General features: G+C 40.3%; 1 protein-coding gene across 2 annotated transcripts in view; it reads right to left on the bottom strand.

Annotated features, from left to right (window-relative positions):
- TGFBR3 (transforming growth factor beta receptor 3) overlaps positions 1–21,733 on the bottom strand; it is a 127,009-nt gene extending 105,276 nt beyond the window's left edge. For both annotated transcript variants that reach the window (XM_074906555.1, XM_074906554.1), the window contains exons 1-2: positions 21,512–21,733; positions 5,840–6,015 (exon numbers count right to left, since the gene is read on the bottom strand). In XM_074906555.1, the coding sequence (XP_074762656.1) occupies positions 5,840–5,900 (61 nt within the window). In that variant the 5' untranslated portion in view covers positions 5,901–6,015; positions 21,512–21,733. The remainder of the gene's footprint in view (positions 1–5,839; positions 6,016–21,511) is intronic.
- Between the last annotated feature and the right edge of the window lie 6,189 nt (positions 21,734–27,922).

The raw sequence follows: 27,922 nt of genomic DNA on the forward strand, positions 1-27,922 counted from the left end.
GCCTGCATCTTTCCAATTCAAGTACTGCATTATGGGCTTGATATTTCTTAGAATTCCTTTGGCATCATCCAGAGTCAATTTTAATCAAAGAACCAGACTTTCATGTTTACTGATAAATGCTCTCATTCAGCAAAGCACTTCGATATATGCTCAGTTCTGTTTTGCTGAATCAGGACCCACAACCCCACATCCTACTGTTCCACGTGGGTGCAGAACTCTGCCAAAATTCAACTGTTTTTAGCTTCAGAGCCTTGCTGATACAGGAAAAATGCAGTCTGCTGAGTTCAAGCCATTCAAGTTTGTGATACAATTACCTCTTCTAAAACACATAACCTTTCTCTGTATCCTGACACTCAAAATTCTTCAGAATTTTTGTGTGGTTTTGGAAGATAAAAATACTATTTATGCATAAACCACACAGAAATGGCACAGGATCTGACTCAATGGAGTTGGTCGAGAGACAGACAGAAAAATCAGATTCAGAAGTGAATTTACACAGGAACAGATCACCAAATGGCAGGGCTGAAGAAACATTAATTCAGAGGACCTACAGTTTTAGTCTAGTTTCCCAGTTTTAATAGGTCTTTGTGTTTAAATTGCTCACTTAAAGACATCATTTACTGCTTGAAAGGTATTGATTTCACACAAAAAGAAGATTAACTATCAATTTTTAATGTATATTTTGGCTTCTCAAAGTTATCTCACCAAAGTCACTGACAAGTTAGGAATTCAACCTCTAGTTCCGTATCAGATGAACATCTGGCAGTAAGATGCTTCAAATCACCATCACAGTACTGAAAGGATTAAAAAAATTAGAACAATTTCCACCCTTAAAAGTTAATCAGTGGTTCCTAATTAACATTCCTCAGAACTGAGAGCATGATGGGCTCTCATGAAAAGAGCACAGCCATTCCCTTATGGCCCCTACAGGAGGGCTCCCAGGCTTTCTGACCCAAAGCATGGCAGTGGCACAGATAGAAGACAAGCAAGGCACAGCATGCAAACCAGTCCTCTGCTCCTCTAAATCTTCTCTCAGCTTGCAAGTCTTTAAATGCTCCAAGTACTGGTTCATCTCATCCTCTAAAAGACTGACTATTCAGACCATAAAGTGATAGGACTGGGTAGTTTTCAAGGGAGGCAGAAGTTGGCTGATTATAGAATCAGAGTGGTTTGGGTTGGAAGAGATCATCTAGTTCCAACCCCCCAACAAAAGAGAAAGAACTGAATGAAAAGAGAGGTGGAGATTGAAATCTCTATCCATGCAAAAGCTGCAACCAGTCTGCGCTTTACTTCAGTCCGAATAATTCAAGAGCCAGACTCTGTCCCTTGGTTCTCATCCTCTAACCACAACTTAAACAAACAAAAAATGCCACACCACTGGCAACAAATATTTTGAGGAAAAATAAAACTTACAATTTAATTACATCAGAGAAATACCCAGCAAACACTGTTTGAAAAGGAAGGAAATTTGTGAGTGACTCCCAGCATTTTTTTTATTTTTTTAGTTCACGTCCTTCACCTTCCAGTGGAAGGACTTTCTATTATACTTTGAAGGATCCTATATTGATTTTGGAAACACAGTGTTCAAGGTCAGGGGAAGTTCCTCTTTAAAAACAAAAGTCATGACAGTGCCTGTTTCTTCCTGTCATTACTCTTATTAACATGGCACCCCATCACCACCATACCCGGGGGGCACAGATCCAGAAGATACATTAGCTCACAAGCAAACAGACTTAAATGAAGCACACATGCTCTGAACAACGTAAAATTACTTATAAGAACAAGTATGTAGAAAGAAAGAAAAAGCTAGATTAACAATACAGTAGAGAACCAGAGAATAAAGAGCTGTTGAAAGAAAACCATAGAGACAGAACTAGTGTGAGTAGATAAACCAGTAAGCTCAGTATTACAGAAAATGTGTAATTTCTTCAATATATACAATTCTTACAGTCTCTCCATCAGCCTGACCACAACCATGAAACTGTCACAAGGAGAGAGGTGTCTACAAAGCAAGCACAGGCAACACCAAATGTCCAGGGGGTTGAGGGAAAAAGAACATAGCTCCATGGGCAAATTCTAGTTAGCATCAGATGCCAGAGCTGTGCTGGCTTTGTCAGCAGAGGGAATGATTTGCACCACTAGAGGATCTACCCCAGAAAGCTGGAATGAGACCCCTGGCCAGTGCAGATACACAAGCTGTAACACCTTTCTATCTTCTTTCCAGCTAACCAGTAAGGCAGGAAAGAAAAAGGAAGAAAAGTAGTTCAAGTTAAAGAAAGTTTCCCATTTGTTCATGGAAGAACATATCTCATTGAAAGTTTGGCCCTTGGTGTCTACAGCAGGTGTGCGTTTCAGCTGTCCTCAAAGACATTTTATCAAGACAGACATCATGCACCCAACTGCACAAATTTGCCAGCAAGAAAAATAAATATGCTTCAGCCTTTGATTTAAGCCACATTAGGACAGAATATTTTTGCTCCCAAGACTACAAAGCCAGACTTGCTTATGAGGTTATCCAAGGCTGTAGCGTGTGCAGTTCTGAGTGTTTGTGTGGAGTTCCTGCTGCAGGTTGCCAGACCTTAGTTTAAGCCCACTTCAAAAACATAATTCCTTCAGACAGGCAGGTAGTTTGCCAGCAGATCTCCTCTCCATCCTGCCTTGGACTTTACACAGGGAAGAAAAAAATCTCACCAGAATCAAGGATTTCTTTGCAGTCTTTTTATGTACAATTTAAGCTGTATAAATATGAGCTTACAAGGAATCTGTGTACAAGCTAAAAGTACACCAGATTCAGATAAACATTTAGCTACATACATCAGGAAGTAAGAGGAGACAGAGAAATAGACAGATATTCTTTGAATATTTATACAGACCATTTTCACTGCAAAGTTAGTGAGGTGTATTCTTTAAGCTATTAGCATGAAAACATGCAGTTTTGTGGCTGAGGTTTGAATATGCATCTCAGTGCATCATGTCATCCAACTCATGTTTTTTGAGATTTAACGCATTAATACCTTAAAAAACAGGAATGAAAGGAAAAAACCCACAGACACACACCCTCACCCCCCATCCCACCCCCATATTCTGTCTACAAGATCACCTATACCTGAAAAGATTACAGTGCTGAAGAATACTGGAAAGTCAGCAACGAAACCTAGACCAGTAAGAGCAGTGTCACTGTAGGACTGGCAAACAAAAGAAAGGTGTGCTCTCCCGCAGCACTCCTTACAAAGAGTAAGCTGGAAAAAGGCTCACTATATAAAAATCAACACCCTAGGGAGGTGGCATGCTGCCCCCTGCCTCCCCCAGGCTTCACCACATGCATGTAGGGATTTTATTTATCCATCTTAGTTTTATTTATACTTCTCACTTTATTTATACTAGTATGTTAATGGTTCAAGCCTGAAAAAGTGTGGGTTTTATACACTGGCAATTAAGAGCCAAGCCCGCAGTATCCTGGCCATCATGCTAACAACAGCTCATGGGCATCTGCCACAGCTTTTTCCACACACAACTAGAATACATTGCTTGCTCCCACTTATATTTCACCTATAGTCACAAACTCCCTGCATTTAAAGTATAATTGTTTGGGTTAACAGGACTAGGTGACTACTAAACAAAAAATGATTGCAAAAGCTCTAACTAAATAACCTTCAGAGAGCTGTCCTTCCTCTGTAATCGTATCTGCCCGAGATATCTCTTTCTTTGTCTCCCTGCTTCAGAGTCCATCAGTTCCTTATTTCTCTTATCTTACTGTAGTCATGATACTCTCTAAGGACATTAACTAGTTGTTCTCATTAAGAATTTATTGCAAAAATAAAAAGCATGGAAGAAAAGCAAAACCCCCAGGACAGGCACAGCTAGAAACCACAACGATCATGCTTCCTCACCTCCCCCTAACAAACTGACCCCTTCTACTTCCTTCAGTTATCTTCTTTCCATGCAGACAGTGGGAAGAATCAGTCTTCAAGAAAGAAATAACTTTGATGCTAGCCATGCTCTGAGCAGGTGGCTGGACTAGACTTGCAGAGATCCTTTCCAGCCAAAATCATTCTATGACTCTACTTATGAATAAGCATCTGATCAAATCCAAGGCCATAGTGCTTTTTAAGAGTTTGTTTCAAGAACAGCTGCCAGAGGAAAACACAGAATTAGGGAACAAAACAAAAAAAATACCTACAAAAAACTTCAGGACAGACATGTTAAGGTTTCTGAACACTGGATAACTTTATAATTGTAGTATTATGTTGATAGCACTTTCAAATTAGTGGGTTTTAATTAAAGCTGGCATTAAGAGGTAAACTAACTTCTTAGGCAAGCAATCTCGTCAGCGGTGAAATGGAATTGTGGTTGCGATCAATTATAACAGTTTTTATTTTCTGCACTGGCTCTTTCTTTTAAAGTAGATTTTTTACACATCTATAATGATTCACATTTGCTCCAAGTAATCGCTCCTCTCAGCCAAGACTAGCATTCATATCCTCAGCTCAAGCCACAGACACACTCAGACACGCCCTGTACTGCTGAAAGTTCATCTGTAATGAAGCTATTGCAAAATGTTAGCATCACGTACTATTAAACAATTGAAGTTACTAATGTTGGATGGATGCCTTCAGGAGGTCAACCCCAGAGAAATTCCCACAAGGCTTGAGGGCTTGAAACAACATAATTTTCCATGCTGATGATGAAAGGAAGCCAAATTGTAACACATTTAATTGCTCAGCCCTGTCTCTTCCAAAGCTGGTCATCATTTCCACAGTGAGGACATCTCAGATTTAAGCTAGCCATCTGTCCACTGTCCGCTTTTCCCACTACCTCATTTTTACTGACTATATATCCACTTGGCCTCTTATCCAGTGACCTGCACTGTATGCAAGCTGGACACATAAGAAGAGGCTTCCCCTTGCAACCACAGGAAGAACTTTGACAAACAAACATACCGAGAAGAATCACTTCAGCACTTGAAGAAACTACAACATAAGCTAGGTACTTGAACACTACAGAACTTTCCTTTCTCTGTCACATGTTATTACAACACACTGCTTTAAGAATCCCTATCTGGGATAAAACATGGGACAAGAACAATCCCCATAAATAGCAATGCATATTCCTAACCTATGACACCTCCAGCAACACTGACAACTGTTATTAAAAGATCTTTGCCATCACTGTTGACAGTTAACTTTAAAACCGATTAGCCGGGAATGATTGAGGGCAGGAAGGATGGATAGACCTATTATGAACCTTTCTGGGATTGTGTCAAAACTTTCTTTCTATGAACTAAAATAATCAGGACTTTGTTCCAGATTACAGACCTTGAAGGCAGCACTGAGCTGAGTTGGTACACTCTTTCAGACCAGCTCTGTAGAAAGACCCTAGCTCAGCTTCACCAGCACAACCTTGCACCCAGGGTAATAAATCCAGCCTCTTGACAGAGTTAATAGTTTGGCCTCAGCATCATGCTGGCAGAGATACCCTGCTTCCACTCCCAGAGGCTTCTATAGCAACCATATATATATATATATATATATATATATGTGCACCATGCAATTCCCTTTTATTCAAGTAAATATATTACAAAAATAATTTACATTACTACTGCAGTTCTTTAATGATTTTAAGGGGGACATAGGTGCAAGAAAACTCTTATAGGAACAGCATTGTTTCTCACATCACTATACTAGCAGTTATGATCACAATAGTTTTATATGAAACCTAGACATAAATATAAACTTTAGCTGACCTACATTTTTCCAGCATGAAAAAGTATTTTTGATCAATAATTCTGAATATATACAAAAATTTACACTGAATGCATGATTTACATACTGTCACCTACCTGCAGCTGCAAAGCACAAAATCATCAAAGCAAACACTGAAGTCACACAACTTGAAGACATTTTTGCAAATGCTGTATCTTCTCAAATCAACTCCCTTTGTAGCTCTTCATGTAGATTTACTTCCTTTGAAATTTGTGGTATGTTTTGAAGTGGAATCTTCCAGACTTTTAATAGCCTACAGAAAGAAGTAAAAATACATTTTAATACCAATATAACTTACAGAAATGTTACTACATATTTAAAATTATGTCTCTTGTAACAAAAGAAACAGAATTCTTTCTTAAAGAACTACTCAAGGAGTGCATTTTATATTGCCAGATACCCTAGGTACCAATAGCCTAATACTTTTCCCTCCCGTATTGCAGCTGTTGCTCTTTCATATTACACATTGTGCAAGTTGTGATCTACTTGAAAATGAAATTTCAGCGTCCTTTCTGTTGACTAATACTGGAGTCCTGCTGAAGTCTGTCAATGGTACACAGAGCTCCAGACAAGTTTAAGTATTCAGACTTTCTCTGAGACATATAAACATTTGTTTGCTTATTTATCTGCTGCAACCTTTATTATACCATGGAGAAACGTTTCACATGTGCTCTAGCTGGTTTACAGGTAACACAATAAATTTAACTCATCAATTCTCAGTATCACAAATTCTGAAAAATTTTCAAGGCCACTTGACTCTAAATATAAATATAAAGCAGTTCAGAACGTTTAAGAGATTTCGAGACATGATATACCAGGTCAGTAAAACAACTTGAATGAGCTATACAAATAAAATATGATATACATCTGACAGCTGCAGGTGTAAAAACATCACAAATTCTGCCCCCAGAATGCATGTTGCAGATTTTTGAGGGGAAACACTTACCGGATGCCCAATATCCTCTTATACTTTTTTTTTTTTTTTTAAATCTATTCTCTGTCATCTAGATGTCTAGAATAAGACTATAGACCAAGCAGGTAAGGAAACAGAACATTGGCATCATATTCAATCAAATAAAAATCTTACATAATTTACTTCATTACCAACCCACAGAAGCAGATGACAGATGGTGCCTCAGCAACCACTAACACACCACAAAGCAGGGCAAGCAAATACAAACAACACCACAGGGCTAAGCAATAGCAAAATGCTGAGTTAGGACTGAAATCTAAACTGTGACAACATGAATACCATTTAAAAGGTTCTTGCTGACATTAAAATGGAATTAAGCATGAAGGCTAGGCTCTGTCATACAGTGTGTGCCATGCTGTGCATGATCAAAAGTCTGCACAAGGAAAACCTGCACCTGGACCAGCACTTCCAGATATCTGCTGATAGCACTCCTACAGCTATGAGGAAAACACCAGAAACTCCTTTGCAGAATTTCTCCAGGGGTCATTCAGCAGAGGTGGCACTGCCCTGTGTGGAGGGAGCTGTGGTTACCCACCAAGAAGGGTCCGTCAGTGCCTAGGCCAGAACTACAGCCTCCAACAGATCCTTCACTCAGCACTCAGCCCCTAACACCTCTGACCAGGCTCAGCAGGGCTCCAAATTCCACCTGGGTGGGAAGAGAGCTCAGGAGGGCTTCTGCAGGCTGCTGAGAGAACCCACACACCATGCTTCTGCAGGACAGAAACATATGAGCTGAGGAAGGAGCTGAGTATCTATTACAACATTGGATTTCATGCAGTTCACTTTCAAGCTCAGCGTCCCATACAAGAAAAACATTTGCTTTTGTTTCCTGTTTGCTTTCGACACAAGGTATTTTAGGTTGAAATTCTGTAACTGGTTCACTCCCCTGTGTGTACCTCCTCATAGCCTCCCTTTCAGTGGCTCAGAAACATTGTCAGACAACAGCAGTGAATGAAGGAAACCCATAGAGACACTGTAACTCTAGTAATGCTACCTAGTAATCTTTATCTACTACCTACTGGCTTCAGTCTGAGGAAAGGGAGTTTACTCTTGATTCTGAAGTGGTACGCCTATCACTTTGCACAGCATAAACAAGATCTGGGTGTCTTGTTATCTGGTATTCACAAAGTTATGTATGATTAATGTATGATTCTTTTTCCATCAGAATTAAATTATACAACATTGTCACTATCTGTGACAATGAAAATACTCAGTTATATTAAGTTATACTAAGCTAAAACCTTGACCTCAAAAATCAAGAACCTGCAAAACTATCCTGGGATGTTTAAAATAGCCTTAGCAGGTAAAAAACCAAAAAACACACCAAAAAAAACAAAAAACAAAAAACAAAAACAACACACAAAAAACCACCCACAAAAAAACCCAAACAAACAACCAAAAACCCCACAAAAATCACCAAAACACACGCCAGCACCAAAAACCCCAAACCAACTGCATTTTTGTTCTCTTCCATGCACTGTCCTTTTTAAAACTGGCCAGAAGTTTAGGAATACATATTAATCTAAGATTTAAAATTTTTCAATAAATAAATACCTATTTATCATTCATCTAACATCAGTTTTGTACAATTTTGCTTATTCCATCTTAAAACATATCAGTGTTATTGAGGTTGAATGTTTCATCACTTACAGGTTCTCTGGCATGAACTAGTCTTTCCACTCCTTGCTAGGATAAATACATCCAAAAAAAAATGTTAGATGGGACTACAATACTACCACACAACATGACTGAGGTAACAAGACACTGCAATGAATTTCTATCATTAATAGCAAGAGAAACAACAAAGACTCATAAAGCAACAATAGTCCACCCTAAAACCCCAAACAATTATCATTTACCTAAAGATTTCTTCCACAACATTTTGTAGGAGATTGGTTCATCTTCAAGAAAAAAAAAGTTCTGGAGAATGATGAACACACACACACAAAGCCAATGCTAGAAACAGCTCAAAACAAGAGAACCTCACAAAATGACCGCTTCCTTGGGCAATTTAAAAGGCTTGTAAAAATTATTCATCCTGAACCTACTGGAAGCATTCAATGCATTCCTAGATATCTCTCATCTCCCCCTAGAGCGTAAGGTTATACAGCTAAACCCTCAAATCCATGAGGGATACTGAACTTTGTGGTAAATTAAGGTCAACCTTTATTAAAGAGAAATACTAGATTGTTGACAAGAGTGTTGGACAATCCTTTAACACAGAAGCTTTTGAACATGAAAATCCAAATCAAACAGGTTTAATGCCAAAATGGCAAGCCATAAGGAATTTATGACAAACATTGAACACCATTTGGGAACTCAATTTTAAGCTGGAATCATTTGTTGCTATTTCTCTAGGTGAAAAGAAACGCAGTCTACTCAATGAGAGCATTTGGTTGCTAACTCATTTTTCAAATGCTGCCATAAAGAAAAATTATCAAAGAAAATTATGAGGTTTCTAGCCAGTCTAAGCTATAAAGACCATCATAATGTCCTGCAAGATGTCATATGTGCAAACAGGCAATGAATAAGCATTGTGAAACCTGAGTTACTAATGTATAACATTTCATCAACAATGAACAAAAGAGAAACCAGAAAAAGAGCAATTACACACAGCACATACACTCAGTGATATACTAAACAGGAAAACACAAGACATTACTTAGATCACTCTTCCATCATCACAAACCTCTCATTCCTCAGTGACATTTTTACAAGGCACTCAGTTGTGCAGAAATAGGGAACACAGGGAAAGAACTGGAGATAAAGCAATGCTGCCAAGAGCAGCTGAGAATCCCATTCTGTGTCAGCCACCTAAGTATGTAAAAAGGCCAAGTTTCAATTCCACTTTGATTTGGCAAAGACGATTTAAAAGGGAGAGAGAATACATACACATTTCCATCTGTATGTAAAAATGAAAGACTGATTTGATTCCTACCACAACCCACTGACCACTAACACGTACAAGTTATAAATTGGACCAGGCAGTATATGATCAAAAAGCCCTAGGTTTCTACTCTGATTCTGCCAGCTTGTGAAGGGTGAATAATGGAGACCTAAATGAAAATTAGGAAGAGCTTTCTAAAGAAAGGGCTCACTCTAAGATACATATTCACAAACTTCAAAAAGGAGGGCAAATTTCAAACCTTGAAAGACAATGTGAAAGGATGACAGACAGTGAGTTTCATGAATTTAGGATTAATTCCAAACTGCCAGCTACACAGCAGCAATTCAAGTCAAAAAGCACAGAGAAAAATGCTACTAGTAATTCATTTAAGAATAAACCTACTAAGCAAGCAATTTGTCAGCATTTTGGAAAACTTGATCATCCTCACCTCTGACAAAAGTCAGCTACAAAGCTGCTATTATCTGATCATCTGACAGTACCAAATAGAAATGAATACGACAATACGTAAGAAAAATTCAGCTGTGGTGCAAAACATGCCAGATCTTGCTTCAGCGTAAAATCTGCTGTCACTAGAGGAATATGTGAAACCTGCAAACTAGAAAAAGTTTAGGCAGTCCACAGAATAGGGGGACATTTCCTTCAAAACAAGAAGAGAAAGCTGTGCAAAGGGATCAAGAACCTAAATTATTTATCCAAGAAGTAAACACAACTGCTAGTCAATTCAAGATTCAAAAGAAATTTCCGAGAGAATCATCTTTTCCTTTGGGGTATATCTGGGTAGCTATTTTTGTAACTGAGGTCACAAAAGGGCACATTAAAAGTATAACCAAAAAATCCCAATGAGGAAGAGGAAAAGAAAATGACATGAGAGTTTTGGGTTTACTAAACAGTTTTCATGCCAATGCATTATACTACTACAAGCTGCAAGAAAGTCTCACGAAAGAGGGCATCTGCAGACGTAGCCACTGAAAACTAAAGAGGCACAGTCTGCTGAGGTAATTTTCACTGAAGCTTGCCATCATAAAAGGCCACCAGTCCTGATCAAACTGAGGGTCTAAAAAGCACATAAGAGTGTGTTTTATTGAGAAGTATAATTGTGTAGATGCAATCAGGAATGAGTGCTACTGGGAACATCAGGAAGAATCTTACTAGTACTAGATTTTATTAGGTTTGAAAGAAGAATGGGGGAGTGGAAGGGAAAAACCACATTTTTAAGTATGTGAAGACAAGAAAAGGAGGAAGTATGAGGTTTTAATTTGGTTTAAAGTAGGAACCTCTAATGTCCATGAGAATTTTAATGCATAAATCTTAGCTAGAAACCAGTGAAAAATATGATGCTTTTGGAGGACACTGGGATGTGCTGACTGGCCTGTGAGCATGGCCAGCCACACAAGGACAGATCTCATTGCTACACTAAGCTAATGGACATCAAACGCTCCTTAAGTGAATGGTATTTAAAAGAATCTAACTTTGTTAGAACCAGCAGCAGTAAGCACAAATCACTTCAGTGCACTACTGATACCTCCTACCTCTCATTAACTGAAATACTTTTTCTTTGTAAAAATCTGCTACTCATCTTCCTCAGAATTCCAGTCTTTTGTGGATTTTTAATGCTATCCTTTTAACTAAAAAATCACCTTTAATACTACAACATGACCAAAGAATTCAGAAGCTAGAAGTATGCCGCTTACTCTCAAAAAACCTTACCTTTTCCCTAAGGTTTTCCCAGCACTCACGGACAGGAGCTACCAGGACATAAGGCTTTGTGGTCTATGGATGGCACATTCTGTGCCATTCTGCCTCCAGCAGAAAGGTATCCATCCCCACACCTGATTACTGCTCTCCAAAACAAGGACAGGACTGCTCTGAAGTGCTTGAAGAACTACAAATGAAAAGGACCAAGTATAAAGCCCTAAGATTAAGCTCTGTCTTCAGAACATTTAAGCACCTTTCTACTCAGCCTGTTTCTGTACTTCTAGCAAAATATCTATTACATATTACTCAAGATCGGTGGCCTCCTTAGCTTCAATTTTTACTCACTTTTGTTCTCCAGATTTTTTTTTTAACTACTTTTTCAAAGCTTCTCTGCACAGTCCAACCTAGCAATATATATGCCTGCAGGTGGCCATAGCCACAGATTTGGGGGTGTTTCTGTTTCTTATTAAAGGCTTCTACAGCACCGGAATTTGCCGCATTTATTGCTGAATTGGGTTCTTATTGCTTTATTTTCCCCTTTTAGTTCTGTTCCCTTAAGCCTTTTCCCCAATAGTTACCATCTGTTTCTTTAATCACCACCTACCCTTCCCATACATGTTCTTCCCTTGCCTTAACTCTATCTTCCTCGTTGTCTAACCTTTTCCTTTACTGCCTAAAGAACAACTTCGACTTCCTCTCTTCCTTATCAACATGGACACTGGTTATTCCCTCCTCTTTCCATGCATGGTGCCAGGGGTTGCACAGCTCTCTACAACACTGCTAACAAACAGTTCTCTACCAAAGCAAGCCAAAAATCATCCTCCTCCTCTAAGTCACGTCACAAGTCCCACCAAAGTGAATGGGGATACTCGAGCAAAGCCAGCAGGATCTGTCCCTTTGTGTTGTTTTGCCATAGCAACATGAACCCAAGTTTCTAGGCCATCCAAGAAAGCCTTCACAGCCAAAGCTTTTCCACTTTTTGTTTGTTTGTTTTATGCATGGCAACCATTTAACTTATTTAACCAGTTTTTCTCCTACTTGTTCACGTTGGTTCCCTACGTGAATGCAATGAATACGTGCATTCCGCGCACAAGTAAAAAAGGCAATCATTTGTAGTCAAGTACATTCAAGCTCAATTTAAAAAAATTCACAAATGGTTAACTACACAAGCAGTTCTATAAACTTAGGAATAGAACTATTTGAAATAGTTTATTTATAACCCTAGTCCTATTAAATATGCATTTTAGCAGATTTCTTTTTTATTAGATGATATTTATCCTCTGTCAATTCTGTGCTATTTGCACACATACAAGTTGGAAAGCTAACAGTGTTAACAAATATTAATGTGGAACTGAAAATTTGTATCTAATTTTTAAATGCCTATGTCCAAGGCATATACATGAAGTTCCACCATTCAAAATTCAAAACGGTAACTTATTCATGAACTATTAAGGGGCCAGATTCTGTTTTAGGAACAACAAAGTGGTTTCATTTTCAGGGAATATATGAATAGTAATAAAACTAAAAATCCTGACATATCAAAAGCCCAGGGAAAAAGTAACTCTGATGTCCTGCAGTTCACATGCTGCTGTGCTTGTAATGGGACATTTCAACAAGTCACAGTTAAAGGCTATGGGAACTGGATGAGTGCCAAGGGAAGATGTTTTATGCCATTTAGCAATTGTGCCCCTCTATTCCATGTGACTTTTGTTTTAACATTTTGTTTATTTATTTTCTTATTAACGTATTACAATGTAGCCTGCCAAATTACAGGAAGCCACAAAACATACACAAATGAGTCTATAAAAGATGTGAAACCATTCCACCTTTTTACAATGGTTTACTGAATTTGGTTCTGTTACCTGGTATGTATTTTGCCCACAGCTAGGATGAAGCTCAAGTTTGAATGAGGGTGTCTATTTTCAGTATCATTTCATAACCAACTTTTCCTTCAGCTTCCCATCTTCTGGTTTTTAATCACCTGACTTGAATTGCTCTGAGTTTAAATCAGCAAAATAAAGTCATGACATCAGACACTGTGGAAGTTTCAGCTGAATAACCATTGCACAATACAGCACAAAAGTAAGGGACAGTTTACAGAAACAGGATAAAAATCATTCTGTTGTATGTTCCCAGGACTTCCCTTCCCCCAAAGGCAAGGAGGTATGCAGCTGAATCTTTATAGGCTGAGGGGCAAGGTTTTGCTTACCCAGTGTAAACAAGAGAATAGCCTCTTACAGTATCAGGATGTAGGAGGGTTTCAATAGGTGGAAGGGAAGGAAATGCATTCGGGACTCTTTTAGTGGAAGGAATACACAAGATTCTTCCACAAGAAGGAGACTGGAACAGATTCCTTTCGGACAACAGCAGAAATTCCTAGACGTTACCAAATCTCTACAGAAAGGAGCGCACGTGGCACTGAAGACAGAGTTTAACAAGACCAACACCCTCTGTGTAATTCATGTACTGAAACAGAACTTTTCTACTTTAATGGGGACTCCTCAGCGATATCCTACATCAGAGCATCTCTAAAGGGAGTGGAGAAAACAAGATATAGGGATACTGTACAGTTCTTGTACTATAATGGCTTGAGCAATCTGCAATCTAGTACCAGCTTCAACCACATATTTTCTGTGCAACTCACAGGTAGGCCATTCTTTCACAAGCAAAATGTCATAACAGAACCTCAACATGGCCACAGCAACTCCCCCCTAACACCTACCTAGAAAGACAACACTACTTTAGGCAGTTCTGCTTCTGTATTCTAGTTATAAAATGGATGAAAAAAATCTCACTGCTCTTATCAGGGAATACCAGTGGCACAATTATATGCCATCTTCCTGATGAACAGTCAGGGAGCAGAGGAGAAGACCAGACTTCTAGAAATGTACATACATAAAGACTGGGTTAAAGTTTTCAAGGCAGCCCAAGAAATCTATGAGTCTCAAACGTACATTTAAATAAAACTCAGGTTCCCAATGAACTCAGACAGTAATATCTCACCACAACTAACAGGAACCAGGCTCATGTTTTTTAAATTGGACCTGCTGCTTCTGAAAAGTTTACCCAGAAGCAAAAACATTTCTAAGTCATAGGAATCTTCAGGCTGAACAAGAAGATCATAAATTGCATGAAAAAAAAATCTCTACAACCTTTCCTCCTCATAGTTAAAATTTCCTTGGCCTAATTACTTTTTTTTTTTTATGGTTTCTAATTGGAAACAGAATAGGTTTCCTGGCACTGGACTATCTTACTCTTCACAAACACAGTAGCAGCCAACAACCTCACACAAATCTAATTTATCTTAAGTTTTACTTGGCTCAGTTTCTAATTGCACACCTAAACTAAACAGCTAACAGCTCTAATGTACCTATCAAGATAGATATAACCCTAGGGAAGGCATCTCCTTGTGGAGAAGGAACCACATCAGGATGGAAAGTTACCAACAACTCAGCAAGGCTTCTTCCACTCAGGGTAAAAGATTTCAGCACATCATTCTGTCAATGAATGCTCAATGCTGTTATTTTTCCAAGACTAAACTACAAAACTTTAGAACTGTACCTAGAAATATTCTAGCTGGAACCTTCCTACCAGGAGAAGCAGCTACATCAGTCTCTGTTGGATTTCAAATCTTGAAATGACCTCTATACATTTAGAGAAGTGTTTGTGAAATCATGGCCTACAAATACTCAAAATTCTCTGGGATAATTGTGAAACACCCAAAAGGGGTAATAATGAAAACCAAGACTATAGCATTAAGCAGAAATTTGCTATATAAGGATGCCATCCTTTTGGGGCATGGGAGTGTCAGCAAATTGAACAGGATTGAAAAGCAGCTTTTCCCATTACATGGGAATTGTACAAGGTGATACAAATCAGCCCTCCCCACTACTACTACTGGCCATAAGATACTATAAGATGTAAGTATTTGGGGAAAAAACAACACCAAAAGAAGTATGTATTGAATTTTGCTCTCTAGAATAAGGCATACTCTAGAAAGCAGGTAGATTAATAGATTATTTCTTCAGTTGCTAAACAAGAACACAAGATAAACACGTTTATCAAAAGTTAGCTGGTAGCCACTAAATTTTCAGATACACATCTATAAGATAGGAAACTTCTCCCACACAAATAGGGAAGACCTTAAAGTGCCACACAGTTAAAAGAATGAGTCAAAAGGAGCTTTCCTTTGTGTAGGAGTAATCTACACTCTCCCTAATTGTCTGCCAAATAACCAGTGTAGTTTAATTCGTCGAGCAGAGAAACACATTCAGGTTGAGGCACAACTTTTTTCATAAAAACTATCATTTATAAGCACAATGATGAGGATTTATTTCAACTAAGATATGCATCACTGGCATGTTCCACTCAGAATGGAGATATACTCCCATATAATTTTTGCCCTATAGAATTTCCTGCCTTTCATTACTTCATATTACATATACACAGGAAGACTGTAAAAATGTTCAAACACAAGTTTAGGGAGATGGAAGGCCACAATAAATTCCTATATTCATATAAATAATTTGTGCATCTTGTATGCCACAAGAAAATCACTACACCTCATCACCGGAGCAAACCAAACCACCAGATCTACAAGTTTACATCAGAAATAGCGTGGCAGGCAGGGACAGGGAAGGGATCTTAACCCTGTACACCACACTGGTGAGGCTGCACCTCGATTCCTGTGTTCAGTTTTGGGCCCCTCACTACAAAAAGAACATTGAATTACTTGAGCGTGTCCAGAGAAGGGCAACAAAGCTGGTGCAGGATCTGGAGCACAGGTCGTACGAGGAGCGGCTGAGGGAACTGGGGGTGTTTAGTCTGGAGAAGAGGAGTCTGAGGGGAGACCTCATCGCCCTCTACAGCTACCTGAAAGGAGGTTGCAGAGAGCTGGGGATGAGTCTATTTAACCAAGTAATAAGTGATAGGACAAGAGGGAATGGCCTAAAGTTGCACCAGGGAAGGTTTAGACTAGATGTCAGGAAGTATTTCTTTCCAGAAGGGGTTGTTGGGCGTTGGAATGGGCTGCCCGGGGAGGTGGTGGAGTCCCCATCCCTGGAGGGGTTTAAGAGTCGGGTTGACATAGCGCTGAGGGATGTGGTGTAGTTGGGAACTGTCAATGTTAGGTTAATGGTTGGACTTGATGATCTTCAAGGTCTCTTCCAACCTAGACAATTCTGTGATTCTGTGAAGTATTCAGAAATATTTGACATTTTAAACACTGGAGGGAGGAACTAATTCATTACATAACACAACCTGTACTTACTGGAGGAGTGACTTGGTCCATTAATGTAATAGCCTTAATATAAGAAAAGGCCTATGTTTTCAAATACCATACATAATAGCTGGTTTTTAAATCAAAACAGAATTTTGCTTCACTCAAGTCACTGTCAAAACCAAAGTATTGCTTTGATGATAAAATACTACCATAGTTCTCAATCACATTGTGTCAAATGCAGCTATAGTCTAAAAAAAAAAAAATACTTCTACAAATCACAAAAAAAGGATATATTGGTCCCCATTCCACCTCTACCTTCTTGGCAAAGAAATACATGCATTCAGCAGATCTATACTATACAGTAAGCTCACTGGATACTTTGAGATTATTTTTTTTTTGTCCCTGATTCACACAACCTTCACTAATTTCTAACAGAAAATGCTTATGCTTACAAAGGAAATCAGAGTGTGAATTGCCATTCTTTTTCAGAATCATGAATGATACCTTATATATAGCAGCCTCTACTGCCTTCTCTGCAGAAAATCAATCTATACATTAGCTCTGTAATTAACCTGTTCCAGACCCATGACCTCTAGATAAGCTATTCTCCTGCAATCTAAACAGATTCCTTGCAATGTCACAACTAAACTTTTTTAAAAGAGGCGCCCTTCCCAGCTGACTCCTGAGATCTTAGAACATATTACAACAGAAAAAAAAATCTAAACTTGGCCAACTAGTGTATTGAAATTAGACAGACCATTAAAGAGAAGTGTTAAATAGAATTGAATTTGTTAGCAATAAACAGATATGTCTCATGTTAAACTACTATCCACAGAATATGAAATAATTATTTTCACATTTCCCTCAGTAAATTCATTTATTTCATTATAAATACATCATAAACTAGCATATTACTAGAAAATTATTTTTAAGCAGTACAATACAATAATATAACACAATGCAGTATATAAAATGTTCTCTACTGACTATTCAGATACTCAAGGTCATAAAGGATGTTCTTTTAAAAAAATCTGCTTTGTCAGAGTGGAAATTTAAAAAATATGGGATATATACACTAAGTAGCAGCTTTAAAGTCCCTCTTTCCGTGATTTCCAGAGATGGGTAAATCTGTTTCATTTTGGCTACCATAGAGTTAATTGTTGCTGTAACAGCGAAAGAAATGTTGCTCTATTGGATGACTGCCAGCACATAAAAATGTGAATCCACAGTTATGGATAAAGCAGTTCCAATTGCACTACTTTCTTGCTAGTACGTTTTTATAGCAAAACACACTTCTATTCATGAAGTGGCTAGAAACTAGCATACCGCTGTTAATCACCACAAATATTACTGCTATAGAAGTAATGCCTGTTTATAATACACAAATATTTTGTGGAATGAGATCAAAAGTAATGTGATTGCAAAGATATTTGCAAGCTGTATCCCACCGAGTATTTTTTGAGATCTACATAAACTGCCCAAGACTTGATAATTAATGTCTTAAATGTTAGCAGAATATTACTGGAGATATCAAACGGAAGAACCCTAAGTCAACTTAGGCAAAGCTTTAGTGCTATTTTCAAGTAACATTAAAAAAGAAATCTCACTTTGATTTTACCAACTATGTACTTTAGCATCTCCGAGAACTGTACAGGGGAGAAAGTTTCCACAAAAGTGATGGAAGAGGGAGATCACCAAGGTTTACTTAAGATACATCCTTTTGCTCCTTCAGTATTCGGCAACTTCAGATAATGCTATTAGAGAAGAATGCGTGGCCATTAGAATATATACATTTCTGGTCACTGAAACAATGGAAAGAAGATTCATTTAGTACCTCAGTATGCCGTCAGTGCCATTCCAGAGGCAGAGGAGCTTACATCTCTTCTTTTAAACCTGACCCAGGACTGTTAATATCAATTGAACTATATTTTGTCTCCCCTTGCTCTAAGACCTAATGCTAGGAGAATATACAATTGTTACCACTCACAAGTAGCAATTCAGCTACTCTGTGGCAAGTGCTCCCAGGCATGTTTTTACTCCACCATCAGTGAAAGACAGCTCAACCCCAGGTATAAGCAGCAAGATACCTCGCATTTACTGCAGGGCAAGGGCCCGTTCCCTGGCTCTTACTGGGGAATAGCTGACATGCTGCAAATTCCCATTCTTCACTTAGCATTCAGCAATCCGTTTATATAACTTAAGTGTTTGTCATTTGCCTGCATCAGACTTCACAGCCTAGAAAGCAATATGGATCAATGCAAGTCATCCAGATAACCTTCTTTTGCAACTGCCTTTACAATCAGCATTCCTGGCGCGAAAGACATCATCAATTGTTACACCAATACAAATCAAAAAGAAAAAGCATTATTGATCTGTGCTGGGAGCGTCAGTTGACCTTTACAAAAATAAGCTAGTAATGACTTCTTAAAACCTAAGAGAATATCTAAAAATATTCTCTCTTATGGAAACCCTAAATACTAGGAATAGTTTCTTGTGAGAATACAACTTTTGTGACTCAGCTTTAGCTCTCAAGATTTCTATATACAATCACAAAAGCAATACAGTAGTAGTTTAACTGTGAAAATATTTTGTCTAGCTCATTATCTAAAATTTTATGGGATTACTCAAAATATAATTTCTTGGGTTTAATTAACTCATCTTCAAAGAGATATTTCACTTAAATAAACCTCCAATGTTTTTTTCAAGTTCAGTTCTGGCTAATACAACAAAAATACCATTCAGAAGAGTGGGAGACATGCCTGCTAGAGCAAACGAATAAACAAGAATTCAGAACTAATGCATTTTTTCCAATGTATGGTTGTTTTCTTTTTTTCCCCCAAGCAAATTGATATTCATCTTCTAAAGAAATACTATCAAAATCACAGGCCCAAAGTTTTAACAAGTTGCAACTGTGGTAGGAAGAGAGACTTCACCGACAGAAAGTTTTGTGTTCCCCCTGCTGGTTTAGCAATTAACTTCCAAACACTGTTCCTAGAGGTAGGCATCAAGATGCTGGGATCTTAAAATATGTTTTGCATGCCAGTGAACAAAAATTGAAACTTTCTTTTTAAAAGAAGTCACACCCATGGTGGATATCATTAACATACTCTGACTAGGTGATGCTCTGGACACACAAAACATCCACCAGAATTAACACCCAAACAAGACCTTGGCAGAGAGAGAAAGCATGGTAAAAAGAAGAAAAAAATCGAAGTGTCACTTTAAACTTAACAGTGTTGGACTATAGCAAACAATTGGGGGAAGCAAGTTTCAGAGTAAAGGACTCTTCACTGAAAGAAGCCAACAACCTGCCCCCCCTCCAACACCCGTCCCTCCCTTCCTCCCCCAGCTAGATGGGAATGCTGACTGGTTGGTGTTGGCCCAGGTCTGCATCCGAACAAGGGCAGCTCCTCCTCAGCTAGAATTCAAGCCCTCTAAGCTTCCATGCATTAAACCGGAGCTTTCAAATGAATAAGCATCTTCCACTAACATTTTGCTAACATTTGTTGGAAATACTTTGACACCAGTGCAGCGCTAATTAAAACCCAGCTACCAACTCACGTTGTCCCTAGCATTCTTGGAAGAAATCTGGACTGCAAGGGGAAGAAAGTATTCCCAGCAAGAAGTGATAAACAAATAGATTTTGTCTTTGGAAGAAGTTATATTTACATATGTAGTTTTAAAGTCTTCCACATGTGAGACCATGATGGCAACAAGTGCTCCAGGTCACTATGAGTGGAACATAACTGGTCCTACAATTAGAGCACAAATGGCTCTCTCCCTTTGGGTTTTCTCCCCAGAGGGGGTCTAATATCAGCCTGTTTGGCCTCATAAAAAAAAAAAAAAATAAAAAATTAAGTAAATACTTAGTTTGGTATAAATACAGACCCAACCAAGAAAATTTTTTTCTGAGAACAAAATCATGGCACTCATTCATCCAAGTCTCTTTCTCATAGGTTACAAACTCTATCGAGGTTTTCGTAAAAGCTGAACTATGCTGACGACCATACGTTTGAGAAGAAAATAATAAATGATGGCAATTAAAGTATAATAGCTACAGCTTAATAGAACTGAGATAAACAGATTTACATCTAGTTACATCCACATCAAGTGGAAAAGGTGTAACCGCACACACAGCTATACTTGAAGTCCTTTACTTTGAAAAAGACAAGAAGTATCATCCCCCGTACCATTTGACTTCAATGACAATAACTTTGGAATTACAAGTGCATCTGGAACTGAGGAAAGTTTAAAAAGTTACTTCATTTACATGTAACTTTGATGGCATATTTTTGTTATTGCTAGGAGAGATGTGCTCGGAAAGCTGCAGTGATTCAACTCCAGTACACCCCCTGCAAAATGTACAACGGCAAATCCCATAGGTCAGCAACTCCTCAGTGAAACTGTAACGAAGTGACATGATGCTGGCCTTTGTAGCATTCTCACATGCGCTGAATCCACACTCTGCGGGTGCATTACTACACTCCCAGCTGGCCTCGTTGCAGGTACAATGACCCCGACACGCACAGCCGCCTTAGCACCTCTAACGGGTTTCACTGTGAGTCACTTGGCCCAGCACGCACCGACCAGCCTGACCCAGAGGCGTTTCGCTGGGACACCTGCAGCCATCACTTGCCCCAAGCCTCCCGCACTGCTCCCCGCTTCATTCCCCCGCGGAGCCCGCACGGGCGAGCCGCTTCCAGCGCTCCGCACCGCACAGGCGCCCACCGCTCGTGTCAGCCTCTCGCAGGTCCCGCACTCCCGAGCCGGGACCCTCCCGCCACTGCCGCCCGCTGCTGCCCCCGCTCAGGGTGACATGTCGCGTGGAGCACACCCCGCACCCGCCCCAACGCCTGGCGCATTACTGCGGGGCGCCCGGCGCCTCCGCCCGGCGCCTCCGCCCGGCCCGGGCCGCCCGCCGACGGGGTGGGGGTCGCGGCCGCCGCACCCACCTGGCAGCAGCTCTGTCCACGCCGCGTCCCGCGGGGGCAGGCACGCAGCAGCGCGGCTACGCCATGGGCACGGCGGCGCCGGTCGGCCGGGAGGGGACGGGACAGCACAGCAGCCCTCACCGAGGCCGCCCAGCGCCGGCCACTACTGCCCGGCCCGCGGTGCGCGGGAGGCGGCGGCAGCGGAGGAGGAGGAGGAGGAGGAGGCGCCCAGCCGCCCGGCCGGCCCCCAGCCCGCGAGTAACCCCATGGCGCGGCAGCGCCGCGCACACGGCGGGACGGGGCGGGGCGGGGCGGGGCGGAGCGGGGGGCGGTGCCCGGCCGCCATTGGGCGCGGGGCGGGGACGGCGCCGCGACGGCCGCTCGCGCCCGCCCCGCCCCGCCGCGGAGCCCTCGCGCGGGGAGCGGAGCCGCAGCCGTGAGCGGGGCCAGGGGGCACGACGGCGGCAGCCCCCCCCCCCCCTCACGGGCGGCTCCGGCCAGCGCGCCCTGCCCCGCCCTGCCCCGGCCCGGAGCAGCACCAGCTGCCGGGCGTCTGCGCTGACACACAGGCAAAGCAGCCGGCACATCACGTCAGATAATTCCGTCTGCACTCGTCCGCAATACCGGACGCTAAGTACAAGCCGCGGTATGAACGAGCACCCCAGCACCGGTGCATCACGAAGGTCCCGCCCTCGGAGCGGCCGGAGCCCGGCGCTGCTCCCGCCGCGGCCGGGCCGGGCCGCCCCCGAGCGCAGCCACCCGCGCCGGGAGGGCCCCTGACACCCTCCGACAGCCGCAGTCAGCCCCGCTCAGCTGACAGGGTACACACTGGCCAGTATTGTCCAGACCATGCGCCGCTTGTTACTTTGTGATAGAAGACAGCAGAAAATGTTGTTCAGTACAGAAAATACTTTTAAACTTGTCAAAACTCCAGAATACACTCTGAAGCTTGTCAAAACTCCAGTCTCGACAACGTCAAGACTATTTAATTTTGGAGCAAACTGCCATTAAGGAAGCTGCATCACGGATGAAACCGTTCCACCCATAGCCCGACTCACCAATTGTCTTCTCCTTCAGCAAGGATGAGCAGAGAATTAGTTTCTGACACAGCTTCCTAAGAGTACAAAGACAGGTTTGTGCTGCTCTGCTGTTCTCCTTACCTATATAGCCTTTAAAAGTCCTGGTAATTCTTAGCACTATGGGCACTTTGCAAACAGCAAAGTTCCCATCACAACATTGAGCCATAATCCTACTATTATCCAAACAAGCAAATATTCCTCTATAGGCATGGAGACCGTACAAAGATGCAGAGAAATGCAGAGGGGTTTCAGAACATTCCAACAGAATTGTACTAGTTTAATTTGCTTTCTTACTGGGGGGACTGGGAGTGGTTGATTTTTTTTTATAGTGCTGTTTTGACTTCATTAACAAATCCGGCCATTTGTCCCTGAATCATCAATTCTGAGTTCTTGCATCTACCCAAAAGGTGTCTTAATAGAGTTCAGACACAATTTAGCCATGCTTGAAATGCCAGTTTGCAACCTAGAATAGAGCATTGCCACTTATACTTAATTTTGATCTCTACCTACTTGGACAAGTCTTACTTGTACAGTTCTGCTGCACATACCATGCCTCGGTAGATGGCTGGGTCCTGGGAAGTGCTGAGCACCCCCAAAGACTAGGCCTCAAAACTTCCACATTATCTGTATATGACACCTCTAGCAACTAAATCCAAGGTTGCTATAAATAAGTATTTAGTCTACATTAAATATTTCCATGAACAGGCTTATAAAACCTGCAGAAACAAGTAAAGTACAAGTTCAGACTGCTTGTTGGCAGCCTAAGCCCACATACAATTTTTGAAAAGTGGCACATGTTGGAGCATGACATACTCCTCTCTTATCACTCTCAGCCTATATGTAGGATGCAAAATCTTTGCAAGGAGAGATGTGGAGGTGGGGGAAGTCCCTTCAACAAAGAAGAAAATATTGTACAGCACTAAATGCAACATATGTATTTCAATGCATATTGTGGGTCTACTAGATTTCCGCTAGCTGAAATTCCAGAGCACTGATTGAAAATGGGATTGAAACTTAAGAAAACTGATTATTTTTATTTTAAATACTCATTTAAGTACCAATCTGGCAAAGATTAAACAGATTAGATTCACTCAAATGAGCAGCCACAAGAGCTGTTCAAGTGGGTGAAGACAGATGAGTGCACAAGTCTTGGCAAAATCAAATTCTTTGTATACAGGGCTGACACCAGCCAAATTATTTTCACCATTTTCATGGATGTTGGTTAAGAACTGATTTTTGTCCTTGGGGCCAACTTTGTTAGGTAGTGAGCATCCTTGACCATAGTTGACTTTACATTGCTTCCCCTGGTGTCTGAAAAAGTTCAAGACTTTCCAAGACATGCTCAACATTGATTTTTAGTTATAAACTAATACGTAACTCATCTGAGAATTGATATATGTATATGAAGTTCAAGGACTGAAGACATGAAAAAATGCAACGTAAAAGTACAATTAGGTGCATGTGTTGGCTCACCCAGGAAAATAATGATATACAGTTGGCTTTGGCAAATTTGGTTTTTTACATTTCATGGCAGAATAAAGAGGAAACACCTAATTTCCTACTAAAACCAAGGAAAATTCCTGTAATCTTTGCTGTACTGCTCAATCTTTGCAGCTGTGGAACACAATTCTATACATAATTCACATTTCTACTTACTTTTTAAGCATTTGCTGATCTAGTGATTCACTTCTTGTCCAGGGCAGGATTATTTCACTTAGCACGCACTGGCCCAATCCAGCAGTGTAATGTATTATCCTCACTAAGATGTACGAAAGCTGTGACAGTTGTCTCTTCCAAGATGTTTAGAGGTTTTCAGAGTGCTACAGAATTAAGTCTAAGTAAATGTCAATTCATACCTTAAAAACTATGCACTAAGTAAAAACTATTAACATCGTTTGGTAACTTTTTTTTTTTTCTCCATCACCCCCCCCCCCTTTTTTTTTTTAGACAGCATCAATTCTGAGTCATTGGCACCAATGTTTTTGTTTGTGCAGGTCCATGAAATTCAGTAGGGATACTTCTGTGGACAATAACTATTCATTTACTGCACACCCAAAATTAAGGGCCAGCTTCAATTAGTAACCACATTATGGTCATAAAGCTCTAACCTGCACCAAAGAGTCAGCTGAGTTCATGTTACCCAAGCCAGAAGCAGTACCAATCCATTAAAATGGCATCCAACTTGAACAAAGTAATCCTTCCCAGGACAGGGCTTATTAATTTGGATACCGTTCTATATATTCATAGATTCATAGAATGGTTTGGGTTGGAAGGGACCTTTAAAGATCATCTAAGTCCAACCCCCCTGCAATGAGCAGAGACATCTGCAACTAGATCAGGTTGCTCAGAGCATCATCCAACCGGGCCTTGAATGTTTCCAGGGATGGGGCTTCTACCACTTCTCTGGGCAACCTGTTCCAAGGTTTCACCACCCTCATCACAAAAACTTTCTTCTTTATATCTACTCTAAATCTACCCTCTTCTAGTTTAAAACCATTACCCTTGTCCTATTGCTGCAGGCCCTGTTGAAATGTTTGTCCCTGTCTTTCTTATAAGCCCCCTTTAAGTACTGAAAAGCTACAGTAAGGTCTCTCCAGAGCCTTCTCTTCTCCATGCTCAACCTCAACTCTCTCAGCCTTTCTTCATATTATTTTAGATCTTTACAGTAATAAGCAGCATACATATATCAGCCTTCATCAGCCCTAAGTCAAAAGTCTTCACATCACACTGTTACAAGTACAGACACCTCCCATGTTACTCTGGGTTTACAAGAGCCTAACAGCCTTGGCATCAGCCAGGTTCTTGAATGCCCAGCATCCTGGATATCCAGCAAGAAGCTCAGTTTAGCACATTTACCACTGATTTAACAAAAAACTTCAAGCACATAATTCTAAGTAGACACTACTAAAGATTATACAGTGTTACTCATAGTTAATGAATGCAATTTATTGAACCAAAGCCACAGCGTTCAACTTCTTGTGAAATCAAATTTCACTTAAACTAACATTTTTTAAATACATTGGAGTTTAATGATAGAATTAGAGTTCACCTGTTCTGAAAAACTTACCATACTAAAAACATTATTGCCTGGGTAATTTCTGCAGTTTTAAGAAACACAGAATCCACTCTGCCTTCTGTAAGGAGCAAGACTGGGGCCTTGGGACTAAACATGGAGCTAAGGACTACATACTGTAGTTGGTACAGCATTGAATATACTTCCTACTAAAGAAAATATTCTTAGGATGAATTCACTACCACAAGTACAAGTGGGCTTTAAATAGTCGCTGCAGGATGTTGGCATCTGATGATCACTTGCTATTTATAACATTATTTAAAAGTACTTCATCCACCAAAAGAAATGGACAGTACAACAGCTCTACAAAACATTTATTCTCAAATTGATTTGGAGATTATAATCCTGAAAGCACAACCTTCCATAAATGACCAACTTAGCATGGAAATGTTTTCTTGTCAAAGTATTTCAAGATCACAAGAATTATTCTCGGATATTAGTAAGGACTAATTCTCACAAAACTCTGTCTTCATACAGTGTCTAGAATCTTTTCAAGGCTAAAAGAAATCAAAGATAGGAAGAACCACACTGTTCTAAGAACTGTTGGACTATTTGTTTTTAAATTTATAGATCATGTTCTACTTTAAGTCAACACTGGTTCTATTACCCTGGATCCAGAAAGCAAGCAAGCAGCCATGTTCTTTGTGTGGTTTAGGCCCTGCAGGGATCAGAGACCACGTTGCCGTTGTCTCTCTCTCACCCTTGGACCGGGCAGGACTGGAAGTGAGGCACAAACCCCGGGGTTGAAATAAAGAAAGATTTAATACAACAGTGTAACAAATAATAAACTGAACAACAACAATGGCAGCAACAACAACAATAAACAGTAATAACAGTAAACAGGACAAAAGATATACAGAGATATACCCAAGGGACACAGCCAGCCCGCCGTGTGCTTTCCCAGACCAAAGCTCACAGGACCCTGTTCCCGAGATATCAAATACCCCGGCTAGCGCCCTCTCCCCACTGCTGGGGAAACTTAACCCCATCCCAGTTGAACCAGGACATTCTTGAAATGCTAAAGAAGCATTGGTAGTTCTGAAAGTCCAGAAAAGAGTAAATATCCTAATTCACTAAATTTTTAAAAAGGAATGAATGAAATGGCATCCTTCAAAGATATCTTGTACATAAAATTGTTTTGGAATTGGGATCAAGCACAAGGAGTATGTTCAGATGAGTCCAGTTATGGCCCAGGTCACCCATTCTGTCCCTCTCTGAGGTAAAACGCTACTATTTAAAATTAACTTTCTCATTTAAGATGAAGTGTTTTATTGTGCAGCTGGAGGCAGGGGAAGGAAAGGTCTAAGCCTTAACTGTAGGTCACTGACTAGGTATGGGTTATTATACTGCATTAACTCCATCATTACAGTTATATGACTCTACCCACACGATCTTTAATATGAAGGCTCAGTTAATAAAATTAAGCCATTAAAAGGTTCTTAGGAAATAAGTCATTAATACAAACTAATGAGGTAAAATTCTACATTCCTTACTGAATGATCCTGCATTCCTTGAACACCTAAAACTTCTGCCAAAGGTAAGTAAATGTTAGTGTTGAACTGTTAGGCTTGTCTACACTTGAAAGTTACTTTGGATTAAGGCAGGGAATGAATTTCAAGTGCAGCAGCAAATCTGGAATAAGTCCAAACACAGACAAGTCATATACAACCCAGTCCTGGAAGGTACCATGTTTTGAACTCAAAACCAATGCTACATATCCAATTCAAATAAGACATTCTTAAAGATTTCATATTTTTAAAAGTAAGGAAAAAGACTAAAAACCTCCTGCAATGACTAAATGTTGTCCTTGTGCCTCCCATTCAGACCTGCCTGTCTTACACAGGCTCCCCTATACCCAAGCACTCCTCCTTTACTGACTCCGATATGCCCCTTACCCTCCTTCCAACATTTTTCTGATGTTTATAGGCCCTCAACCTAACAAGTGCAAACACAACAGACCAGAAGAGGGAGGAAAGAAAGAGAGATTGTATGAGAGAAGGGAAAAGTCAACAAGACCAAGACCAAACAAGAAAAATGTGAAACTAGCATACATTCACTGCTCAATCACTTCTTTCTGGCTGGATCCCGCTCCTCATACTGCATATTGTCTGTTTAGAGTCGAATCCAAAATCTAATCAAATAGGCAGAAGGTGACTTGAAACCTTCAGTTTCTTCAGATTTGGACAATTCTCTTTAAGTTTATTCATAGCACACCTAGAACTTAGTTGATTAACATATACACATACTTTCAGATTCAAGCCCACGTATTAAATAACTCAT

Source organism: Athene noctua, chromosome 5 (assembly GCF_965140245.1).
Source record: "Athene noctua chromosome 5, bAthNoc1.hap1.1, whole genome shotgun sequence".
Lineage (NCBI taxonomy): Eukaryota > Metazoa > Chordata > Aves > Strigiformes > Strigidae > Athene > Athene noctua.